Below are 21,615 nucleotides of genomic sequence, written 5' to 3'. Positions count from 1 at the left end.
GAAAGCAGTGACCACTAAGATACACAGTGCTGCCTTCACCACATTGCAATCAATTGCCATTTATAATTAATGTTTGAATATGCTTATCACTTATTATTATGTAATGTGTTGACAGAGTTCTTGGTGCTTCAAAAAACAATGAAAGACACTGTTCCCGCAAAGCTTAAAGTCTGATGGATTTGTATGTAGATTATACACAATTTATATATCTGCAGTCCATACCCAGATTTGCCAGTAACAACTACAAGATGATTTTTAACCTGAGACAGAAGATTTTGCTTTGTGATATTCCCAAAACAGGCAAATCATACGAATTTTCTCATCTATTTAAAAAAAGTTTTTGTTTGTCATTATTAACATAAATAAACTTTCCATACAAGTATTAACAACTCCTATTCATAAGCTGTATTTGCTACCTTTAAAAGTCCCATCTGTGTTTAGTACCTTCTTCTTGTTTATGTATTTATTTTGTTCAAATTCCAGAAATGGTCATACATAATATAAAATCTACTTGAGCCTGACATAAGGCTGTCCATCGGTTTTTTAATGGAAACGATTTCCCATAATTTATTTCTCTTTGCCACTAATGATGGGGTATTTATCTTTTTCCAAAAATGAGCTATTACACAGCTGGATGCTAGCAGTAATTGTGTTAGCAAGGAGCCCTACTCCAAGTTAGTAGCTTCTTTTAAAATGTTACCTAATAGACTCACTATGAGTTTTGTGGGTGGCCTCACTTTAGTTACCTTGAAAATTCTATTTGTTCTTTTCTCCAGAAATTCTATTATCTTAGGGCATTCACAGCATACATGCAGAAAGGTCCTTATTTCTCTCCATCCTCTCCATTATTTATATATATATTACTTCACTTAAATGGTATGAGGTACCACCAATAACATATTTTGTAGTAATCTTCCTTAATGGTTACCCAAATAGATGAGACTTGAAATTAGACGAAGGTTTCTAACCATTAGGGGAGTGAAATTCTGGAATAGCCTTCCAAGGGGAGTAGTGGGAGCAAAAGACATATCTGGCTTTAAGACTAAGCTTGATAAGTTTATGGAGGGGATGGTATGATGGGATAGCCTAATTTTGGCAATTAATTTGGCAACTGATCTTTGATTATCAGCAGGTACGTATGCTCAGTGGTCTGTGATGGGATGTTAGATGGGGTGGGATCTGAGTTACTGCAGAGAATTCTTTCCTGGGTGCTGGCTGCTGAGTCTTGCCCACATGCTCAGGGTTTAACTGATCACCATATTTGGGGTTGGGAAGGAATTTTCCTCCAGGGCAGATTGGCAGAGGCCCTGGAGGTTTTTCGCCTTCCTCTGCAGCATGGGGCATGGGTCACTTGCTGGAGGATTCTCTGCACTTTGAGGTCTTCAAACCACAATTTGAGGACTTCAGTAACTCAGACATAGGTTAGGGGTTTGTTACAGGAATGGGTGGATGAGATTCTGTGGCCTGCGTTGTGCAGGAAGTCAGACTAGATGATCAAAATGGTCCCTTCTGACCTTAAAGTCTATGATAGACTCTCTCACAGCACAAGGCTGCCATAAAGGGAGGAGGAGGAGGATGCAGGAAACAAGCTCTAGGCCTGTGCCTTTCATGTTTACTTAAATGCTGCTACAGCCAAGGCGGCATTACAACTGGAGAGCGGCTGAAAAGCAAAATTCTGATCCTGGCATGAAACACCCCAAAGCTTGGAGGGTGTTCAGCTGCGGCACATAGGCTGCACCCATTGTAGGGCTAGGGCTATAGGGATGGTTTGGGCTTCTCTCTACTTACGTCTTTCTCCACCACTTTTCTGCCACGAGCTGAACGGGGCAGTGACCCCAGCAATATACAAGTTGTGTTCTGGGTAGCTTGTAACACCAATAGGAGCTCAGCTAGTGGGCTGCTGTGCTGTGTTCAGAAGTGGGTGGATGTCATTGAAATAATCTCTGCTCATTAGCACTACATTAGCTCAAATGACAAGGCACTTGCCTAGAGAGCCTAAGGATTACCCTTAACTGTGAGCTCACCCCTTCCTGTACTAGAACAGTAATATGGTGTCTGGCTCCCTCTAGTGGTATGTCACCTCCTACCAGGTATTTCATACTTTTTCATATTGACTTCTGTTTGACGTTTATGAAGCAAAGTTTCTTTCTCTGCTTTAGTCTGTTGTCAGTTTCATCTGACACTGAAAACTTGGGTGGTGTTCTTTGGCTTGAAGTGGTCAGTCACCTTTTCTTTAGAAAGTCTAAACTGATTTTTATTTTTCTCTAATTTGATGGTACCGGATATAAAGAGGGAAGCTTCAGTCCCCAGAGCCCTAGGTCCTGTCTTGACTGGCAGAAAGGGTGTGTTTTTCAAACATGTTAGCTGGTGTGTTGATGGAGCTTTCCAGTCTTATTAAGCTAACGCATTTGAAGCCATGTTAGCAGGCTGTGCAGTAGCCAAGGATGTAGCCTAGGTTAAAACAGGGCCAGGTAACATGGCTTCGAATGTTTGAGCCTAGGTCTCGATGCTAATCATGCTAAGCCAAGTTGAATGAGGTAACACGCTTTTTGTCCATCTAGACAGAGCCCTGACAATTAAACTGTACCAGAGAACAGGGATGGAATTGCAGTGAGTTACGAATACACTTGGATTCCATCCCGGGATTCCAGTAAAATTCTAACCTGTGAGTAGAGGTCATGATCTGTCCATGAGATGGGATTTCCTGGTGGTTGCATTGCTACACATTTATAACTAGGATAAACCACACTTACTACTCCAAATTTGTAGCTTAAAACCACTGGGAGCAATTTCTCTGGCCCTTTAACCAGCATGGCCTTCTTAAAAATGGGATGTTTGTTTGAATGAATCCATCCCCATTTTGCTCACCGAACAGATGGCCATATGTCTCACTGCACAGAAACTATGAAGCATAATTAAAACCAAACACTGCAATAGTGGGTCAGACTGCATGAACCAAGCAGGCTCATCCAGTTTTTATGAAATGTAGTTATTGCAGCCCTTTCAATGTGCTTGCTAATTTATAAGTGCATGTGCTTGTGTGTTTCTTGGGCCATTCTCATTTACTGAATAGAAACACTGCCAAAATATCTCTAAGATTTCATGGGACCCAGCCAGGTGTGTGTCTGTATGGGATTTGTTGAAATTAAATATAGAAATGAAATACTGTTCTTCTTAAAGCGTGAATTCACTGATACTGCCTTTGATTTATATCCCAGCCAGAGAGGTGGACGGGAGGTGGGGAAAGGGTTATTGAACTCAGTCCCCTAATGATAGAAATATGGACAAAGCTCATTCTTTGGATGTTACACTCCACTAATCCAGACTCAGTAGTACTGCATACTCACTTTAAACAGGTGCAAGACAGTGGAGATGAGGCCCATGCAAGGACCTCAAAGTGCTCTACAAACTAGTGTAATGGGTCTCTGCACTTGGCATTTTACTTCATCTAATGATGGGACTTTTCCCATCACTTTTATAATCTTCCTCCCCATATCACTTTTCCTGAACCCAGAATGAAATCTGCTTCCTGCCCATTCCTCTCCTCTTGCATAACGTGCAGAGAGATACAATCTGGGACTACTGCCCAGGACCCCTGCTACTGCTCAACCCACTTCTCAATAACCACACACAGGTTGCATTATTCACATGGTATATTTCCCATACTGCCCTCAAAAATAAACCAACAGAAAAAGGTGAGGGCATTGAATGGATTTTTTACATTAAGAGTTTCAAAAAAACACCCAACAACAAAATTAATAAATATTAAAAAGCTCTGAATCTTATATGTACAAAACTTTACACATCATAACACTGGACAAGTTTACATCACAGGAATGATTTGACGTGTTCATCGGCCAAGGAGGAGATAGGAAACCACCCCAACTCCCAGCTCCACTCACTCTGTTAGGTATCGGCTGCAACATACAATCTTCTTGTGGGTGGGAATGGCAGAGGTGGGAGGAGACAAATTTCACTACTGTGGGAGGGAGAGATTGGTGCTGTGACTTGCCCCATACACATAGTGTCATTAGCTGGTGTAACACTGGTACATCCCTGTGCAAGACCTTAAACTGCACCTCCTTCATATACATTTGAGTCTCACTGTTGTGCCCAGCTCTGGTGGTGACTAGTGTTTTCTCTGGTTTGCAAACCAGGTATGTATTAGGACCTCGCCAACATCAAACAAATGCCCAACTCGCTACAGATCACTCTACACTAAGCAAGAAAACCATTTTAGGGACATCAGTTGCATCAACTGGTTTGTTGTGTTGCTTGTCCTCGCAACATTAATACTTTTGCATAACTCTCTTGCTACATTCACACACAATCTTACAACCACTGTTGTACCAGTGGGTTCCAGGTTCCTTGAAGCACCATCCTATAGTGCTCTATCATGTTGCAGGGAGTGAGGGCTTTGGGGTAATTTCCAAACCTGACACACTGCACTGTGGGACATAGGCAACAGAAATGGGTGTACTAGTGTAGCTGCTAAGCCTGTAGCTTCCTGCTCACAGTAGCTACAAACTACTTATTCAGCCAGGCCTGAGACAAAGACTTGCCCCCAGATGCTGCAACAGAAAAGTCGTACAACACCTAGGACAGCTGTTGTGTGTGAAGTGCAAGGGCCTACACATGTGCTGCTTTCTGGAGACATCCCAAGCAATGATTGTTAGCAACTGTTTTTTAATGCTTGATGTAAACAGGTTTTGTGGGGGGCAAAGAGCAAATGTGTTGAACCTGCTTAAGGGAAAAATTTTGCTTCACTGGAAAAAAGCTGAAAAACTGCCTATGTTCATCTTAATCCCAACACGGTATTCAGTTGCCACAGAACTAGCAGGAGAGATGCATGTTACCATATCCACCAGGGAACAGTTCCCTCCTCTCAGCTTTTCCCTATGGATTCAAAGTAAATGTCGTAGCAGATGTGGCCTACAAGTCACTAGTTCACATTATGACTTTGGAGCTGATGCAGTGAGTCATCACAATTACGTACTATGTCTTAGTGCATAATTTATATTAATTATGTGCTATGTTGATATAATGTGTCAAACCCAAGCCCTGAAATCAGGGCTCAGTTTGACTCCACATGTGACAGGTTTCCAGACCTTAGCCATGCTGGTGCACTGGGAGTAGTTGTTGGTGAGATGGCAAACAGTTCCTACCCCACTCCAAACTCTCCAGAGGCTGGGGCTGAAGTGGAGCTGCTGGTATTCTGGCACTCAAACCTGCTTACAATACTGATCAGGGATGACCACTGGCTACAGACAGGAATTGTGGAGGATGATGCGGTATTTCCTAACCCGTTCCTCCCAGTGGGTGTTGCCATCAAAATAATGTACCTTGGTGGGAGCTGTTAGCTTCAGGTGAGAGTCTTAGAAAAGAATGCTCTTTAAAGTGTAAACAACACACAAAATGAAGCATTATCTTTGGCATAATAAATAAACATTGACACTCAAGCACTCCCTTAAGAAGTTCATAATGATATTTCAATCAGAGGGACAAGCCACTAATGTTGTGTGCAGTTTGCAGTAAGAAGTCTCTAAGGGCCAGACTCTGATTTGTTACACCCTTGTAAATCTGGAGTAACTCTATTAAAATCAATGAGGTTACTCCAGATTTACATTGGTGAAGCTCTTGCCAGAATTGGGCCCACAGTCTGCAGCAAACCTATAAAAGGGTCCATGATGGTTCCAGAAACCTGCATGCCTCTTATCACAGACGTCCTGTTACTCCGTTTCCTTACATGAGTTGTTAGTTTTAAGAACGCTTGTTTGTTACATATTGGTAAGGGGTCTGCAATGGTCTGACATGAAATTGCACTAGCTACCTGGAGTAAATGAACCTTTGTAAGCCAATCAGGTTTCCGCTTTCACTAAACCCGTTTTATATATCAGTAAATCTCAGGGCTGGGAAAGTGTCTCTGAGGGACAATGGGTCACAAGTAGTTTGCATTCAGGGATTGGTTGATCTGATCTCCAACAGCTTCAAATTCCCTACAACAGAACCAGCTACAACAGACCAGGCAGGTATTATTGATACAGCATGCACAGCGTACCAACTAGGCACTCTGTCCATGGCTTCCTTTTCTTGGGCTAAGTCTCCAGCATTACACTGGCCTTTAAATACTTAATGTAGCCTTCAGAAGCATATAGCTGGGACTCTGAGTTCCGTGCCTGCCAGTGACCTCACTCAGGCCCAAAACATGGGCACCCCAGCTATCCCTCCCCGTCTCAGATTCCGAGAGATGGTTTCCTACCCATCTTGTCAGCCACATGTGCAGGTGCAGAGAGTCACTACCAACCCATGCACCTGACAAAGTGGGCATTCACCCACGAAAACTCATGTTCCAATATGTTTGTTAGTCTATAAGGTGCCACAGAACTCTTTGCCGCTATTACCAACCCAGATACTCAGCATTTTTTGCCCTTGGCTAAAATGTCACAGCAAGCCTTCCAATGCAGAAGGTAAAAAACAGAAAATGTAAGAGGTAGTAAGGAAAGAACGAACCATTTTTCACTACTTCCCATTCCTGCAAAAAGGCCCCAAAGGATTTCATTAGTTTAACAAATTATTGGGGTTTTTTGAGCATTTCTACCCCTTTTGTCACTTTGGTGTATATATACTTCATTCATACTATAGAGCCCTTCTTCTTGCAAACACATCATTTAAAATTAAAGCTTTAAAAGCATTAACCAACAATATATGCATATGGACTGGATTACATCTTGTTATGGGTTGAGTTAAAACCTCACTGAAACTGACATATGAATGTGACTTTCACTTAAAATAGCTGAGACATTTAAGGGACTACAGTTAAAACAAGGCCCAACAGAGCCCACCCAGGAGTTTTGGATCATGTAGGTAGAGGAGTGAGTTGGGGAAGAAGGGGAGAACACACAGAAATTGAAGACAGACAAGAACAGAGAGGCACGCAAAAAGCAAGAAAGCCAAGCAATAGCCTGTGAGCACAGTGTGACTCCGGACAAAGCTAGTGGGAAAAAGCTTTTGGGCCTGTTGGCTAAAGGGGCTTGGGGCAGTAAGCTAAGGAAATGCTCCTTTTGCTCTCGATTCCTCCTGCAATCAGAGAAACAGGGCTTTGCACATTCCTTGTAAATAAACAAGATTGCAGCAAAGAAAATACTAGACTCCATCAATTGTTACTTCCAGCTGGAACATCCCAAGGCCCTGAAATTTGACTAGCTGCTCGGGTCAAGAAGGGGCAACAAGATCTTTCTCTTTACAGCATCCGTTTGAGGCAAGTGAGCATCCTGGTCTCTGATACAAGAGGAAGATTATCTAGGACGCACCCCTTCAGGATGCTGGGCACCACCTACAAAGGGCTGGACTTCCTCAGCAGCCAAGTCAAGACGAGGTCTGGACTCAGCCCTTCACACAAGGCTTGAGGTGGATCTGGCTCTTACTGAGCTCTGAAGACTCCTTAACTCCTTAACACTCCTTAACTCCATCAGGCTTGCAGTCTAGAGACTGAAGGCATGCTGCAAATCAGTTGACCCACATTCTTTCCTGCACCAGTGACAACTACAGGGGACAGCAGGGAATTCCCTGAAGACAGCAGGGAATTTTGCCACTGATTTCAGTGGGAGCAAAAGCAAGCCCACAGTGAGCACAAATGTCAGAAAAATGCGAGAACGGATTTGCAGCCAGACTCATGTCTCAACATCTGGCTGCCAAGCCAGGCCTGGCCTTCAAACCCACCTACTATTCCAGCAAATTTGCCTACCTTATTCTGATTTGCAATGATCCCTCACCTGCCTTTGCCCAAACTGTTGTCTTGTCTTATTTGTGTCCATCTTGTCCAGATTAGGCCTGGCTCCTGCAAAGCACCGAACGCCAGCTGCAATCTTCTGAGAGCCCTCAACTCCCACTGAAGTCAGCCCTCTCAGGAGATGTTCAGCACCTTGCTTGACTGGGTTTAATCCTGCTTGTGGGAGTTTTGCCATTGACTTCAGTGGGAGCAGGAACAGAGTCAGACTAGATGGGTATGTCCCCACTGCAATTAAACACCAGTGGCTGGCCAATTTCAGCTGACTGGGGCTCACAGGGCTCAGGCCACAGGGCTGTTTAACTGCAGTGTAGATGTTTATGCTTGGGCTGGAACTCGGGCTCTGAGACCCTCCCTACTCACAGTCTCAGCAGGAATCAAAACAGCACCTTACAGAACAGTTTTAGAGGACAAGCACACATACCCCCAGCCAAAATTTCAAATGAAGAGACATGCATTGTCAGATCCACACATCGCTAACCAAACTGTTCTACACAGGGGATGCTCTCCTCGGGACCTTCAGGGCAACATACTTCTTTCACAAACACAGGAATTTGCAACATATTTATGTACTGAATTCCCTCGTTCTCTCTGCAGGTAATGCCACGCTTCTTCCCCCACTTCTGCCTCTTTCTCTGGTGACTGACCTTGCCATTGCCTCACTAGGTAGAACCTCTAGACACAAACACCACTGCCAGCCTTGAAAGGACACCCTACACAGCTGGAGACAGGTTGTAAGCACAGTGCAGTCCAATGACCACCCTCCCCCCGCCCCCGCCCCAAAGAAGCCAAACACCCCTGCCATGTACCATTCCTCTCCCAGTTGGGTCAGGATACTGACAGCTCCTCTCCTGACCCTGCTTTTGAAACTGGGTCTCCCCATCTACACATAAAGAGTACAAGTCCATCTGGCCTGCTGTTCCCCTGCCCCCTTGCTCTGCTCTTCACTGAGGTTAAGAATAGAAAATCTATTTGCAGCACCATTTCCAACAGGATTTCAGAATCCACTGTGATCCTTGCCACATGGATAACAGCAGCAGGTGAGTGAGGACTGAGCTGAGGGTCAACGGTCCTTTCGGTTGAGTTTTGTTTTATTGCTTGAAAAATCTCTTTGCAGCACCTTGGAAGGAAATGCCCAATTGATTCAAGCCACTCTCTGAGGTAACCAGGTGTGGTCTACACAAGCTGTGCGCGCTCAGCCACTGTTTGGGGTTCATTTACAATCCAGTGGCCAGTGCTGCTTCTTCCTTTTGTTTCTTCCTTTGATTTGATCTTTTTTCATTATTCCAATAAAGAATTAAAAAGTGCCACTGCTGAAAAGTCATAAAAATGAAGTCGTTTTTTCGGTAGCCTTCTGTTTGGTTTTTAAATCTGTGTCTCATCCGTTTCCGAAAGTGGCTCGGAAACTTGGCTGCTCTGCCCATGTAAACCGTCGACAAGAGAGACACTGGGAAAATGTTTCATGTCACAACAGGGGAGGAGGTCCTGAGACTGTTCCCCAGCTGCTCGGATCCCGTACTATGCATTCTCCATTGTGCTACGCCCTGGGAGGGGACAGAGGAATCGCTTTTGCTGTTTACACCGGCAGGTTTGTTCAAAGCAGGAGAAAACCATTGAAAGGCAGTGCTGCCCCAGAGTTCCCCAGAACTCTGACCTGCTGCAGCATGCCGGCTAGGAGGTAGTGGTCTTGAGGTGCCAACTTTTGAAGTATCATCGACTGGAGTGCCCCGAGATTGGGTCGCAGCATTAGCCCAAGAGGTTCCATGGGCAGCTGAACCTTCCGTGCTGGGCAGCTGGGCATGAGCAGCTTGGGATGTGTCTGTCTCTTTGGCAGCTGTGCTTTGTATCCTATGTGGGTGGTGCCGGGCAGTGGGATGAAAAGGCAGGGGTGTGACTGGGCTGAGAAAGAAAGCACCCTCATGAGTTTCAGTCTCTGAAGCACCTTGGTTTACACTGGGCAGCACGCTGGTGGTGGAGTCCTTTTTGCCACAGGACTCACAACAGAGTTTGTGGTAGCCAGGGATAGAGCAGTAGCGAGCCAGAACTTCCATCTGGCAGAATATGGACTTGTCTCCAAGGCAAGGCTCTTCTGTGACAAAGACATTTATAAAGAAGCTAGTGAGTATAACCAGGACGTACAATGATAATGTGCATAAAATACGATCCAAAAATCACTGCATACATGGGTTTAAAATTATCCCATAAAGCTGCTGTCAGAGTAAAATGCCATATTACACTTGGTGTTACATTATGTTTAGCATTGGTCAAATTTCAAATTCAAGGCTTGATTTAAGCATTGAAAACTGAATTCTCCTGTGACCCTCTCTGAATCTGTACATCTTGACTTTCTGGTTTCAGGCATGTTGGAAGCACTCAGCTCCTCAAAGGAAAGGTGGAACAGAAGTACCAAAATATTAATTATTAATTATTATTATTAGATAAACTGTTCATACCAAAGCTACAGCTTACTTCTCTGCAGTATTTTGGTACTCCCACTTCCTAACAAAATCAAGACGTGCAAAGATGCACAGATGTTTTCTTAAATGAACCAAAATGGTGAAATGTTTGGCTGAGGGGATTAGCAATAAGATGTAGGACCTTTCACCTTTAGGAGACGAGTTCAAATAAGGCCAACATTTTAGAGGGAGTTTACAGACTCCAGATGCAGCCTTATAAACATTGCTACAATTGTCACTACAAATCAATATAACTGAATAACTCTGTTGTTTTGATTTTACTAGATGACGTTAGCGTTGAGTGGTAAGTGCTGGAGTCACATTGCTGCTGAAGACATCCACCCACCCACAGGACAGAAGAAGTAAAATTAACAGCCATGGAAGTTCCTCCATGCCAATAGGCCTCAATGCTGCTGAGGAAGAATCATCTTTAAGGATGAGACGCTAATTAAAGACTCCAGGCTCATTTAGGGCCTGATGCAAAGCCCAGTGAAATCAATGGAAGGCATTCCAAGGGCTTTGGATCAGACCCTTAATCCTTCTCATGTCTACTTCTTTGGAGCCCTGATACAGCAAGGTACCTAAGAAAATGCATAATTTTTATCATACATCCCACTGACTTGAATGGAATTACTCTGTATGCATGTGTTAAAATGCCTTGCTGAACTGAGGCCTGGGGCAGGGACTTTGCCTTCCTCACATCTAGACAAGAATCTAGCATACTTTTGGCAGGAGCAGATAAAAATGACAAGAAAGTCATTTGTTAGAATCATGTTATGATGTTGACATTTGCCCACTAATAGAATGGGACTATCAGCTTAATCCAGAGAGGCCATCAAATGATAACAACTTCCTGTCACTACCTCCTTATGTCAGATTTGAAATAACTTAAAAGTTACAAATTCCCTGTCCATGTAGCTATCCAGTTTCCTAACACAACCCAAGAACTCTAAGATTAGGAAAAGGCCATCTGACCCAACGTGTCACTGCTCTTTGTACCACTACAAAAATAATAACATTAAAAATAATGACAATATTTACAAGGGAATTCACTTGCCAAAAAATATTGGGGTTTGTGCATGTGTGTATATAAGGAATTACCTTACAAGTGGAGAACCAATTTTGAAGGCCATTGGAAATTGGCCTTCAACATTGGTTCTTCACTTGTAACATAACTCCCTTCTTCTCTTCATGTGCCAATATGTATTTATGCCTGTATCTGTAATTTTCACTCCATGCATCTGAAGAAGCAGGTTCTTTACCCACCAAACCTTATGCCCAAATAAATCTGTTAGTCTTTAAGGTGCCACCAGACTCCTTGTTGTTTTTGTGGATACAGACTAACATGGCTACCCCTCCGACACTAAGAAAATCCTTGCAACTATGTATCAAGGGCCACTAGATGGCACCCTAATTTCAGGGTTAGATACAAAAGTGAAACCTCAGTGACTTGTTTAATTGTCAAGCGAAAGAGTCAGAAAAGAGTTTGGGTCATTCTCCAACTGCAAAACCCACAGAAGGGAGCAGGGAGGATGGCAGGGGAAGAAATGGAGAAGGGAACCTACAACACTTGAACAGAGTGCAGCAAAGGTCTGGTTTCTGAACAGGCAGTTCAGGTGAGTGCTGAATGCAGACTTTAGGGAAGGACAAAGAACAGTGCTAGTGGTCTAACTTCAATCTCACTACACATGAAATAGGAAGGTGGTGGGACACTTCCCAGCACACCCATCTTAGCATGGTAGCATTTCATAACTTCAGACTGCAACCAAGCTAAGCTTGTATTCTCCTCTGATGTCCGTTATGGGGCTTTAACCTTTTGATCTCCCTTTGAGAAAGGTCTCCCTCCACTGACCTTCAAAAAATGGTGTCCTCCATTAAGTTATTTCCACTTCAGTCACGGAAGAGGAAGAAGGCAGCTTGTAAACATTTAACAGCAGAATCCCTTCCTGAGTAATGCAGGTAAAGAGACTTCTGCTCCAAGAGACAAATTTAGGAAGAAGGAAAACTTACTTGAAGATATCTTGTTAACAGGATTTTTGGGCCCATCCTGGGGTACCCACTGTACTTTCGGAGTCACATGATCACTGGTGTCTGCATTTGCTGCAATACTTGGTAGCTTTCCTGTAGGTAGATCAAGGCCAGAAAGTTTAGGCATAAAGATTAGCCCAACAGAGGCATTTCCAAAAGAATCTGAGAGTAGGTATGGTGGGGAGGGTTCCTTGCACTAGCCCTTGTCTTCTAGAGACACACATCAAGATTTTTTAAAGTAACAAGGGTTTTGGGGTGCCTCAATTTTTGGGTGTGCAACCTGAGCCACCTTAAAAAGGGACCTGATTTTCTGAGAGCAGGTGCTCAGCTTTCTGCAAATTAGGCCCCTGTAAGGAATCTTAGATTGGGCACCCAAAACCAAGGCATCCAAAACCACTGTTAAAAATCTTGGCCAAAGATTAAAATAAATTTGATGGTCTCACCTTAATCATCAATTATTCACACATCGTAACACCATCAGAAAATTTTACACGATCTCTGGTCCTAAAGAACGGACAAAAACTGGAAAGGCCAGGAGTGCTGTACATTTCGGTAATGTCAGTGTCTGTTAACGTTTTTTCCTGCTGGTCCTGAAGGTTACTTCAGCTGTGTTGCCATTGTGTCATTAGCATTCCCCTGAAGCTGATGGAACATCAGGGCTTACTGACTAGTACAGTTAGCAGCACAGCACAGGTGCTCTACCAAGACGGCTGTTTTAAATTGAAGCGAATGGGAATATGTGAATACCTGTATCTATGGAAGTGGATTTTCAGGAACAACCTGAATCCTTAACTTATATCTTATAACACCTTCTTCTGCTCCTCGGCATGTAAACTACATCACCTTCCATAGCCTTACACATCAGTAGAATAGATCTCCATGCAAAGAAGTTCAACTTGTACCACACCACTGACCGTTTCTCAGTTTGATTCCATGACTGACTCTAGGAGAGTCTGCTCCAGTGACATTTCAGCTCCTCTCACCTGGGCACGCTGCCATTTTGCAGACTTGGACAGTCTCTGGTTTCTCATCTTCACATTGCCCAATGCTATTGTCACTGGCCTTGCACACCACCTGGCGCTGCTGGATGCCTTCTCCACAGCTGACTGAGCACTGTGACAAATCGCCAAGGAGGGGAAAAAATACACCTGTCAGTGCCGGGGGGAAAAGCAGGGACAGAGACATCGAAATGCACCTCATGGTACAAGGGGATTCAAAAAGAACTCTGTGTTTGTGTGCACATGTGCAGGACTATGTATATAAACACACACAAATTAGTATTCAGACCAATGGATAGAGATCTCCCCAGCTCTGGTGAAATTTGTTCCCTTGGTTGGATACTGCGTAACCTTCCAACTTGAGAATGACTTTCATCTCTATATCATAAAGGTACTTCTGGAGATGAAAGGTTTGGCTTCTCAAATGCACTGAAGTGAATTACATACCAAGCATTGCCCCCTAAGTTTAATACCACTGGTCACCCATTATAAGCGCCCCCCAAATCCTCCATCCCTACTCTGCCACTAGTGACTTAGCTTTCTTCTGGGCTGGACAGAGGCATTACCATGCCCACATATACACATCCCTGTCTGCCTCTAAAAGGACTACATAGAAAGCTACTTTTCTCTTGCCTTTCTACAAACCCAAACAATAATGTCAGCGGCCGTCTATGTCATTATCTAGTTCACTATAGAATTCATTTGCTATCTAGGTGATTTACATTAACCCATAACAAATGTGGTCCTCCCACAGGCCTTGTTCTCTAGGGCCTGATCCAAAGCCCAAGGAATTCAACAGAAATCTTCCTATTGACTTCACTGGGCTTTGAATCAGGCACTTACAATGAAATATATCTCTGGATAATGTTACACTGTGTATGCTGTATAAAATTATCCTCCTGACTGTGAAAATGCTCTCAGCTCCCACCAGAATAAGAGAAGTTTCAGTGCTAACCCCCAGCTACTCAGCATGGCCACTGGCCACCAATCACCCAAGATTGGTGGGTTTTCCATAGTAGTGAAGCAGGTTCTTTTGCATGCCAGCTGGCTCCCAAGATGTATGATGATCATGCTTTCTCGAGTTTTTGAATCAGGTAACAACTAATTACAGATCTACAGATGTGCAGAATAAAAGCTTTACTATGTCCCAACATCGTATGCATTGCAGAACCTGAGCTCACGCACCTGGGACCAGGCTCCTGTCCTCCATTGGGTTGGACAGGGCAAGCGGCTGCAGGGCCTGCGTGTGTCTGGTCGATCTCCTGTGCAGTATTTGGTGTGTACCGTCCGGTTCGTGCCATTCAGGAGGTGCTGGACACACTGCACCACCCTTATCTGAACTCCCAGCTTGCCACAGGACTTGCTGCAGGCTCCCCATTCATCTGCCATCCAGCTGAATCATTAAAATACAGCACTGTCAACAGGTTGAGGGGGAGAATATTTGGACTTTTTCAGATTCTGATTGGCTTATCTTTCTGAAGCTTTGAGATCACAGACTGAGAGTCTTTGGAAGAGATCTGGAAGCTCATATTTTTAGCTGTAGCATAGACGTCAGATTAAGGAGCAAATCCTCAGCAGGTGTCAACCAGGACAACTCCACTGAATTCAGTGGAGCTACTTGATTTACAGAAGCTGATAACCTGTCTCTCTGAGCCTTACAGTTGGGTTTTGTGCTGATCTAATGTGTTGGACTCCAGTAGGCCAAACAATGGCAAGTTTGTCTTGGTCCCTCTACGACAGCCTGCATAACCCATTAGGAATGGTTATGCCTTCCATGATTTAAGTCATTGTCAGTTCCTTCGCACATGTCCCTGCCTTATTTGGACAGTACTGGGTCACCAAGATTTTATACTTTTCAGGGGGGTTAAAAGAAAACTACAATTTTCAAATAATGAAAATGACCAGAGCCTCCGGTCTTAACCCTGAGCCCCTTCCTGCAGGCACAGCAGAGTGTCATGATCGTAGGGGGGAGAACTCACGCTGGCTGGGAGCACTCCTGTGGGTTACATCGCCTCCGGATTGGCTTGGGTTTCTTGCCATTATCACAGAAGTTCCGATGCACCATCCGGTTATCGCTTTTCCTCCGACAGCCATACTTGGTGTACTGGATGCCTGAAGGAACCACAGAAAGAAAAATACACAGAGAGTAAAGGAATCACTAGTATAGAAACAACTTAGTTTGGAACTCACCTTGATGACCATTAGTTGGATCCCCCTAACTAGCTCCTCTTGCTTTTCTGCTATGACTTTGCACTCCAACTATGGAGTTCAGCATGTCATATAAGGGGCCATAATGCAGCCAGACAATACTTACTGTAGGCTGTACACACACAAACGCACAAAGGCACCAAATATATTTGCAGTCAACAAGGAGGTGGTGGTGAGATATTGCTACTCAAGTCATTCCCCAGTCATTCTCATCTTCCGGCCTGACCCATATAGTTGCTGGCTGCTATGTAGCCAATGGGAAATGCCATTTCATCTCTGCAAAACTAGGACCAGATTCCAGATTGCATTCTGACTGCATCCAAATTTTGCTCAGACACAGGGTGAGTGTGCAAGGGAGTAGCTCTAATTTAGGCCACTGCCATAAGGTCCCTAAGGGATGACAAAGGGGACTTAGCAGATGAGCCCCTGAGCTCTGGTGCATTTTGTGACTATTGAAAAGACTTTGATGGACCTTACTTGGAGCTTACTTCCCCTGATGGAAAAGAAAAGAATCCACATCACAAAAGAGCCCCAAAACGTTGTTAGAATTTGGCACACTGGTCACATTTGCTTGGAAAAAGACCAGATCTGGGCTAAGCTAGCCTGAAGCATGAGCTTCCATTCACTCTCCTAGAGGTTGATCTCTCCATGTCAGGATTGTGTTCATTGGTGGAGCACGTATAAGAGAAGGTCATATTGCAGCAGCTTGTAGCTAAAACAAGGATTTCAGTTCCATCTCTGCCAGTCCCTGAAAACCTTCCCATATGCCAATATTTATTTTAAAAAAATCATAATAACAAGGAAATGAGAACAAGATGGAGCCATCAGATCTGCTTTGCCTTTTAAAAACTGATTTATTTCAGTGCTCTGGATAGAGTTTACATTTATTTGCTCCATAATTATGATGATTTCACCCGCCTTGAAACGGGTGCTATAAGGATTTGTAACTTGTGTAAGTGTGGCGTCTTATCCATTTATTTGCGTAACAAGCACGCCAGAACCTGCACACAGACACACACACTTCCTGTTCCTCAGTGTAGGGAATGACTCAGGTACCGGCGGGAACAAACCAGCAATAACAGGTGGAAGTGCTACTGGGTCTTACAGGCCTTTCTATTTCTATAAGTTCCTATGATTAGGCCCTTCTCCAAATCTGTAAGAATAACAGTGAGATGATTCTCATTTGTATAGCGCCTGGGTCTGTGCTTTTAAGCAAAGCTGCAGAAACCTGACTTAAAGACCCCCTGGTTACATTTTCAGGAATCCTCCTTAACTGAGATTATAAAAATTGCTAGTGCACCTTCTAATTGTGCAAAACCAGCATTCAAACATAAAAAATGGCACCTGTGTGCACAATTACCTATGCTGTGTGAACAAAAGAAATTTACTCAAACTTCTGCAGGTATCATTAAAAAAGAATGTTGAAAAATATGACATTGTGCGTTTGGAGTAGAGCTGCATCAGAGAATGCTCTGCAATAATTGCAAGGGTCTTTATAACTGTCATGGGGCAGCCCCTTTGGGTGCCCTCCAGCGTCATGCCGCAGCACATCCCGTGCACATGCCTGTTTCCCCTTCAGTGGATCATCTCAGAAATAATCCACAAAGACTTTCTAAGGATACCTAGCCTTTGCAGGGTTAGTTTATTATCCAATAAAGCTCTGTGCACATAAACCATAACAACAGTCCCACAACCATAATCCAGAATTCCCCAGCACAGTCCAAATAGTACAGTTAGTTTCCAAGTCCCAATAGTCTATGAATACACTAAGTATGGCCCCATCATCTCTCACCATACTCAGGTTCTCTGGTACAGCTCCAACATCTCTCACCACGCTCGCCTTTCTAGTATGGCTCCACTGTCTCTCACCATGCCTCCCCCAGTCTTTAGTCCTCTTCTGGCTCTCCAGCTCAGCTCTCCGGCTCAGAGAGCCAGCAGCTATCTCTCTCTGCTGCTCTCAGCCTTCAGCCCTTTCCAGCCTTTTCTGGCCCAGGAAGCTCAGCAGGCTAGCCCCTCCATTGGCTTCCTGGCCCTCAGCCCTTTCCTTAGCCAGAGAGCCAGCGCTGGGAGGCTGAAAAGTCAGCAAACTAGTCCTCCTTCTTTTCAGCTTTCCCTGGAGACAATCCTCCAGATTGCTGATCTCTGACATCTCTCACCTTCCAATCCCCAGACTGACCTGGTCTGTTGTTAGGCTCTTCCACTTATATGGCCCAGGTCCCATCTCTTAAAATCCAACTGGGAAGCAGCTGACATATCACAAGTGCATTGGACCACTCCAAAAGCTCCTAAAGGGGCCAATCTCCCTGTGACACTCAAATTACCATCTCAGAAATCCCAGGTTTTAAGAAGCCACAGAAATCTTAAGCAAATGAGGGAATCAGATGATGCGTCAAACTAGACTCCCAAAGAAAGCAGTATATCAGAGTACTACCAAAGGAAGTTAGATTGGCTCCCCAAGCATCCTGGAATTTAAGGCTTGGAATTGCTAAAGAATAGAGAATTAGGTAATTAAGGTATATGGATATCTAAAACTCAGAGGCCTACTTTGACTCATACTGCCCTACAGGTCCAAGAAATCTGAGCACGACATATATGTGACCATGTACTACAGCTTAACAGACATATAAAAGAGAAACAGACCTCCTCCACAAGCCTTTGAGCACTGAGACCAGCTCTTGAGGGCCCACTCATAGGAATCCGTCTCTTCAAGAAGGACATTATTGTTTCCAATCACCGGCAGCAGGTCTTCATGGATAATGTACTTATACATCAGGCTGCTCTTCGACTCATCTTCCTGTGGGATAACCTGGGATCAGAGAAAGAACAAAGGCAGTGTAGAGGGAGCAAGGAAGAGAGAAAGAGAATGAAATTGTGGGAAAGGGTGAGAGGGGAAGGAGGAGAGGAATTAAAGAGGATGCAAACAATGACAATGTAGCATATAGACACATAACATGAAAAGTAGAAGAAAAGAAAGAAGAAGAAAGGAACAGGAAAGAAATTAAACAAACACCACAGATAGAAAAGAGAAAACTTTCAGTTAACATGAAGAACTCTTGATCCATTCAAAATATTTCGATTAATCTAAAATGACTGGAAGGATTCTAAAATACTCACAGAACATACTCTGTATTGGACCACTGTACATGTGCAGAAAATGCCCATGACATATCAAAATATATGTTCAAACTCTAGACTTCATACACAGAACTTTCTACCTTATCTGCATAAATAGAAAACTGTACTATAATTTTAGAAATACAAGGAGGCACAGAAGTGTTGTTTGTAACACTCTATACCAATAAGTGAACACATATTCTAAGACATTGCAGGGCAGGGAGGATGAGCTTTTCTTCCACCGAGGCATGGGGAATCTAGAACCCGTTAATGCTGGGATAAGCCAGAACAGGGTGTGTATGGCAGGCTATGGTCGTATGCCTTGATACTTTGTCAGATGCAAGGTCAAAAACATTCAGGGTTCTGAGAAGTGCATTCGTAGTGTATTTCTGCACGTCCTGAAGTATTTTAATCGCTATTAGATTATGGCTAGTTAATTTCATTTTTTAAAATAACTTTTAAGAGTTTTGTGGGATTTACGCCATATGTCCTTCCACTATGAAATTCCGCCATTCCATTCTGCATTGTATATCAGGCTTTTCTAGCATTTGCAACAGTGATTTCACTGTGTGCTCTGCTTCAGTGAATGATTGTGCCCACCACATCTCCTGAGGACAAGACAGTGTTACTCACCAGCACACTGATTGCTTCATGCAGGGGGCCGCTAGTTTTCAAGCTCTCCTTGCCATTCTCGTTTGTGTATTCCCACTCCAAGCCCATCTCAATGAAGGTTTTGCTTTTGGCTTCCCTGTCTTTGGCATTAAGGATGACGTTTCCAGTAGCTTGATTCTTAACAGCTGGGAAAAGAAGTTCACAAAGTAATTTTCCCCTGCTAAAGACCTTTAGGGACAGAAAAATGAATTGTGAGCATAATGCATGGGAATTTAACTGACCAGAAGAAATCCCTAAGGATGGGAATTGTATTAGACCTTCATGGTGAAAATATTTCTCATTACAGACCAGATATGCATAAAAAAGATCTCAGAATTTGGGCTCAGTTGGTTGGTCTTTTGAAAATCCGGCCATTAAGTATCACAGTGGGAGCAGCTGGGAGCTGAGCAATTAAAAATCTGGCTCTTGTTTAGGTGCCAAAATAGCACCTGCAACTCTGGCCCTATATACACCTCTACCCGATATAATGCTGTCCTCAGGAGCCAAAAAATCTCACCGCTTTATAGGTGAAACTGTGTTATATCGAACTTGCTTTGATCCACCAGAGTGTGCAGCCCCTCCCCTATAAAGCACTGCTTTACCACGTTATATCCGAATTCGTGTTATATGGGGTCATGTTATATCAGGGTAGAGGTGTATTAACAACTGTATACTACTGACTGTAAGCAAAGCAAGTCCTATTAGTCTTTCGATTGTGATCTAATCTTCTGCCAGAAAGGTAAAAGTAATGTTATTCACGGACGAGACTGCAGGCCTGGACTGTGGCATGGGTTAATGCACTAGGTCTTTACAGAAAAACATCTGGGCTCAAATAGTAGCTTAAATGGCAAGTGAAATGGGTTTGCCCACATCACAAACCAACCATTTAAGATAACACCCCTAGGAATCTATGTACAGGGAGGCCCAAAAAAGAGATAGCAGAGGTGCTGTAGGTCAAGAGTGAGATGTACTGGCAGAGCTGTGTAAGGCCCAGGACTGGAAGAGCAGTATTGCCGGTTGGAACTGAGAGGCACTGGCAGAGGCCTCAGGCCCAGAATTCGAGGGAACACGCAGGCAGATGAAAATGTCTCTTTTCTGCCTTTCTAAAGAAAATACATCGTTGTGGGGCTTGTGTCTGCAGTGCAGAGAACAAGGCTGTGAGCAGCTGCTCATGGAAGAGCCTGAATACATTCCACTGAATGAACAGGCATGTGCGTGTAGGGCTGATCAAGACAGACCAATCCCCCTGACATTCCAACTCATCCTTTGAATTAATGGTCTTCTGAGCAGAACGAAAACATACAGACACATACACACCCTTCCAATGTCTGAAAGAGATTTGGCTTCAAGACCCAGCCCTTTGAGAATATACCTCACACAGAGAAGCATTGTGTGAGTTCTCACTACAGGATCACACAGCCAGCTTCACTGGAAGGTTCACTAAGAAGGATTTTGGAGACAGCAGAGAAGTAGAGCTGCAAATTGAGATGCAAGAGGCTGGAAGCAGCTACTCCAGCTTAACTACTTCGTCATTTTCAAGTAACTTTCTCTCTCAATCATACGCGCACACACAAATACCCACTCACTCCAATGTGCTTTTAAACAGTGCAGAGTAAGAGAAACAGAAGGATCACTCTATAGAAGACTTTAAAGGCCAGGATGTTGCCCTGCTGTGCCTCCTTGGCCCTGTTTTAGCAGCACAAAGGGGCTGTTAATCTGGCTTAACCAGATACACGGGCTTCCCCCAGTGTGGAGAAATCCTCAAGTGGCTTAGGGCCAGCACAGCAGCTCCTACACTATCCCCTATGCTCCTGGTATAGACAGGCGTGGCTGAGGAGCTGCTCTATCTAGCCAATCCCCAGTTGTTGAAAGGTCCTTGGGAGCCATTACCAGCCAGTGCAGCTTAGAACAGCCATGAAGATGTTCTTAGATGCAACTCATGACATACTTGGCACCCAGCAGCCACAGGACTGGATGGGGTAGGATGGATTTTAAGGTTGCCCCTTAACATCCTTCCCCTGTCCCAAGGATTTGGCCCCAGGACTCTACATTTTCTTTTTTTTTCAGCTGACTGTTAGTGCTCATGGAAGTGACAGAATGGAATCATTGGCTAGCGCCAGCCATGAACAAAGGCAAATGTTGTACAAATTCTTTGGCCTCCTGCTCCCAGCTCTGCCAACATACCTCAATTCTGACATGGAACACGCCTTGCAATTCCACTCCTGAGCACACATACCCAGTTCTGCCAAAACAGTTCAATTCTTCACCACCCTCTGCTATTCCATTCCAAGGCTCCTCCTAAGCAGCAACTGATATTCACACAGAACCGGCTAAACTGTCTGCTAGTTCTGTGTAAGAACAAATGTTGGTCTTC

General features: G+C 44.0%; 1 protein-coding gene across 1 annotated transcript in view; it reads right to left on the bottom strand.

The window, feature by feature from the left end:
• Window positions 1-9,246: 9,246 nt before the first annotated feature.
• ADAMTS14 (ADAM metallopeptidase with thrombospondin type 1 motif 14) overlaps window positions 9,247-21,615 on the bottom strand; it is a 91,823-nt gene continuing 79,454 nt past the window's right edge. Inside the window, exons 16-22 of the mRNA XM_030569834.1 lie at window positions 19,224-19,387; window positions 18,117-18,282; window positions 15,248-15,380; window positions 14,454-14,661; window positions 13,254-13,383; window positions 12,253-12,363; window positions 9,247-9,875 (exon numbers count right to left, since the gene is read on the bottom strand). Coding sequence (XP_030425694.1) covers window positions 9,247-9,875; window positions 12,253-12,363; window positions 13,254-13,383; window positions 14,454-14,661; window positions 15,248-15,380; window positions 18,117-18,282; window positions 19,224-19,387 — 1,541 coding nt within the window. The remainder of the gene's footprint in view (window positions 9,876-12,252; window positions 12,364-13,253; window positions 13,384-14,453; window positions 14,662-15,247; window positions 15,381-18,116; window positions 18,283-19,223; window positions 19,388-21,615) is intronic.

The sequence above is a fragment of the Gopherus evgoodei genome, chromosome 7, assembly GCF_007399415.2.
Source record: "Gopherus evgoodei ecotype Sinaloan lineage chromosome 7, rGopEvg1_v1.p, whole genome shotgun sequence".
NCBI lineage: Eukaryota > Metazoa > Chordata > Testudines > Testudinidae > Gopherus > Gopherus evgoodei.
Note: the sequence above shows the minus strand (reverse complement) of the source record. Positions and strands in the feature narration are given on the sequence as shown.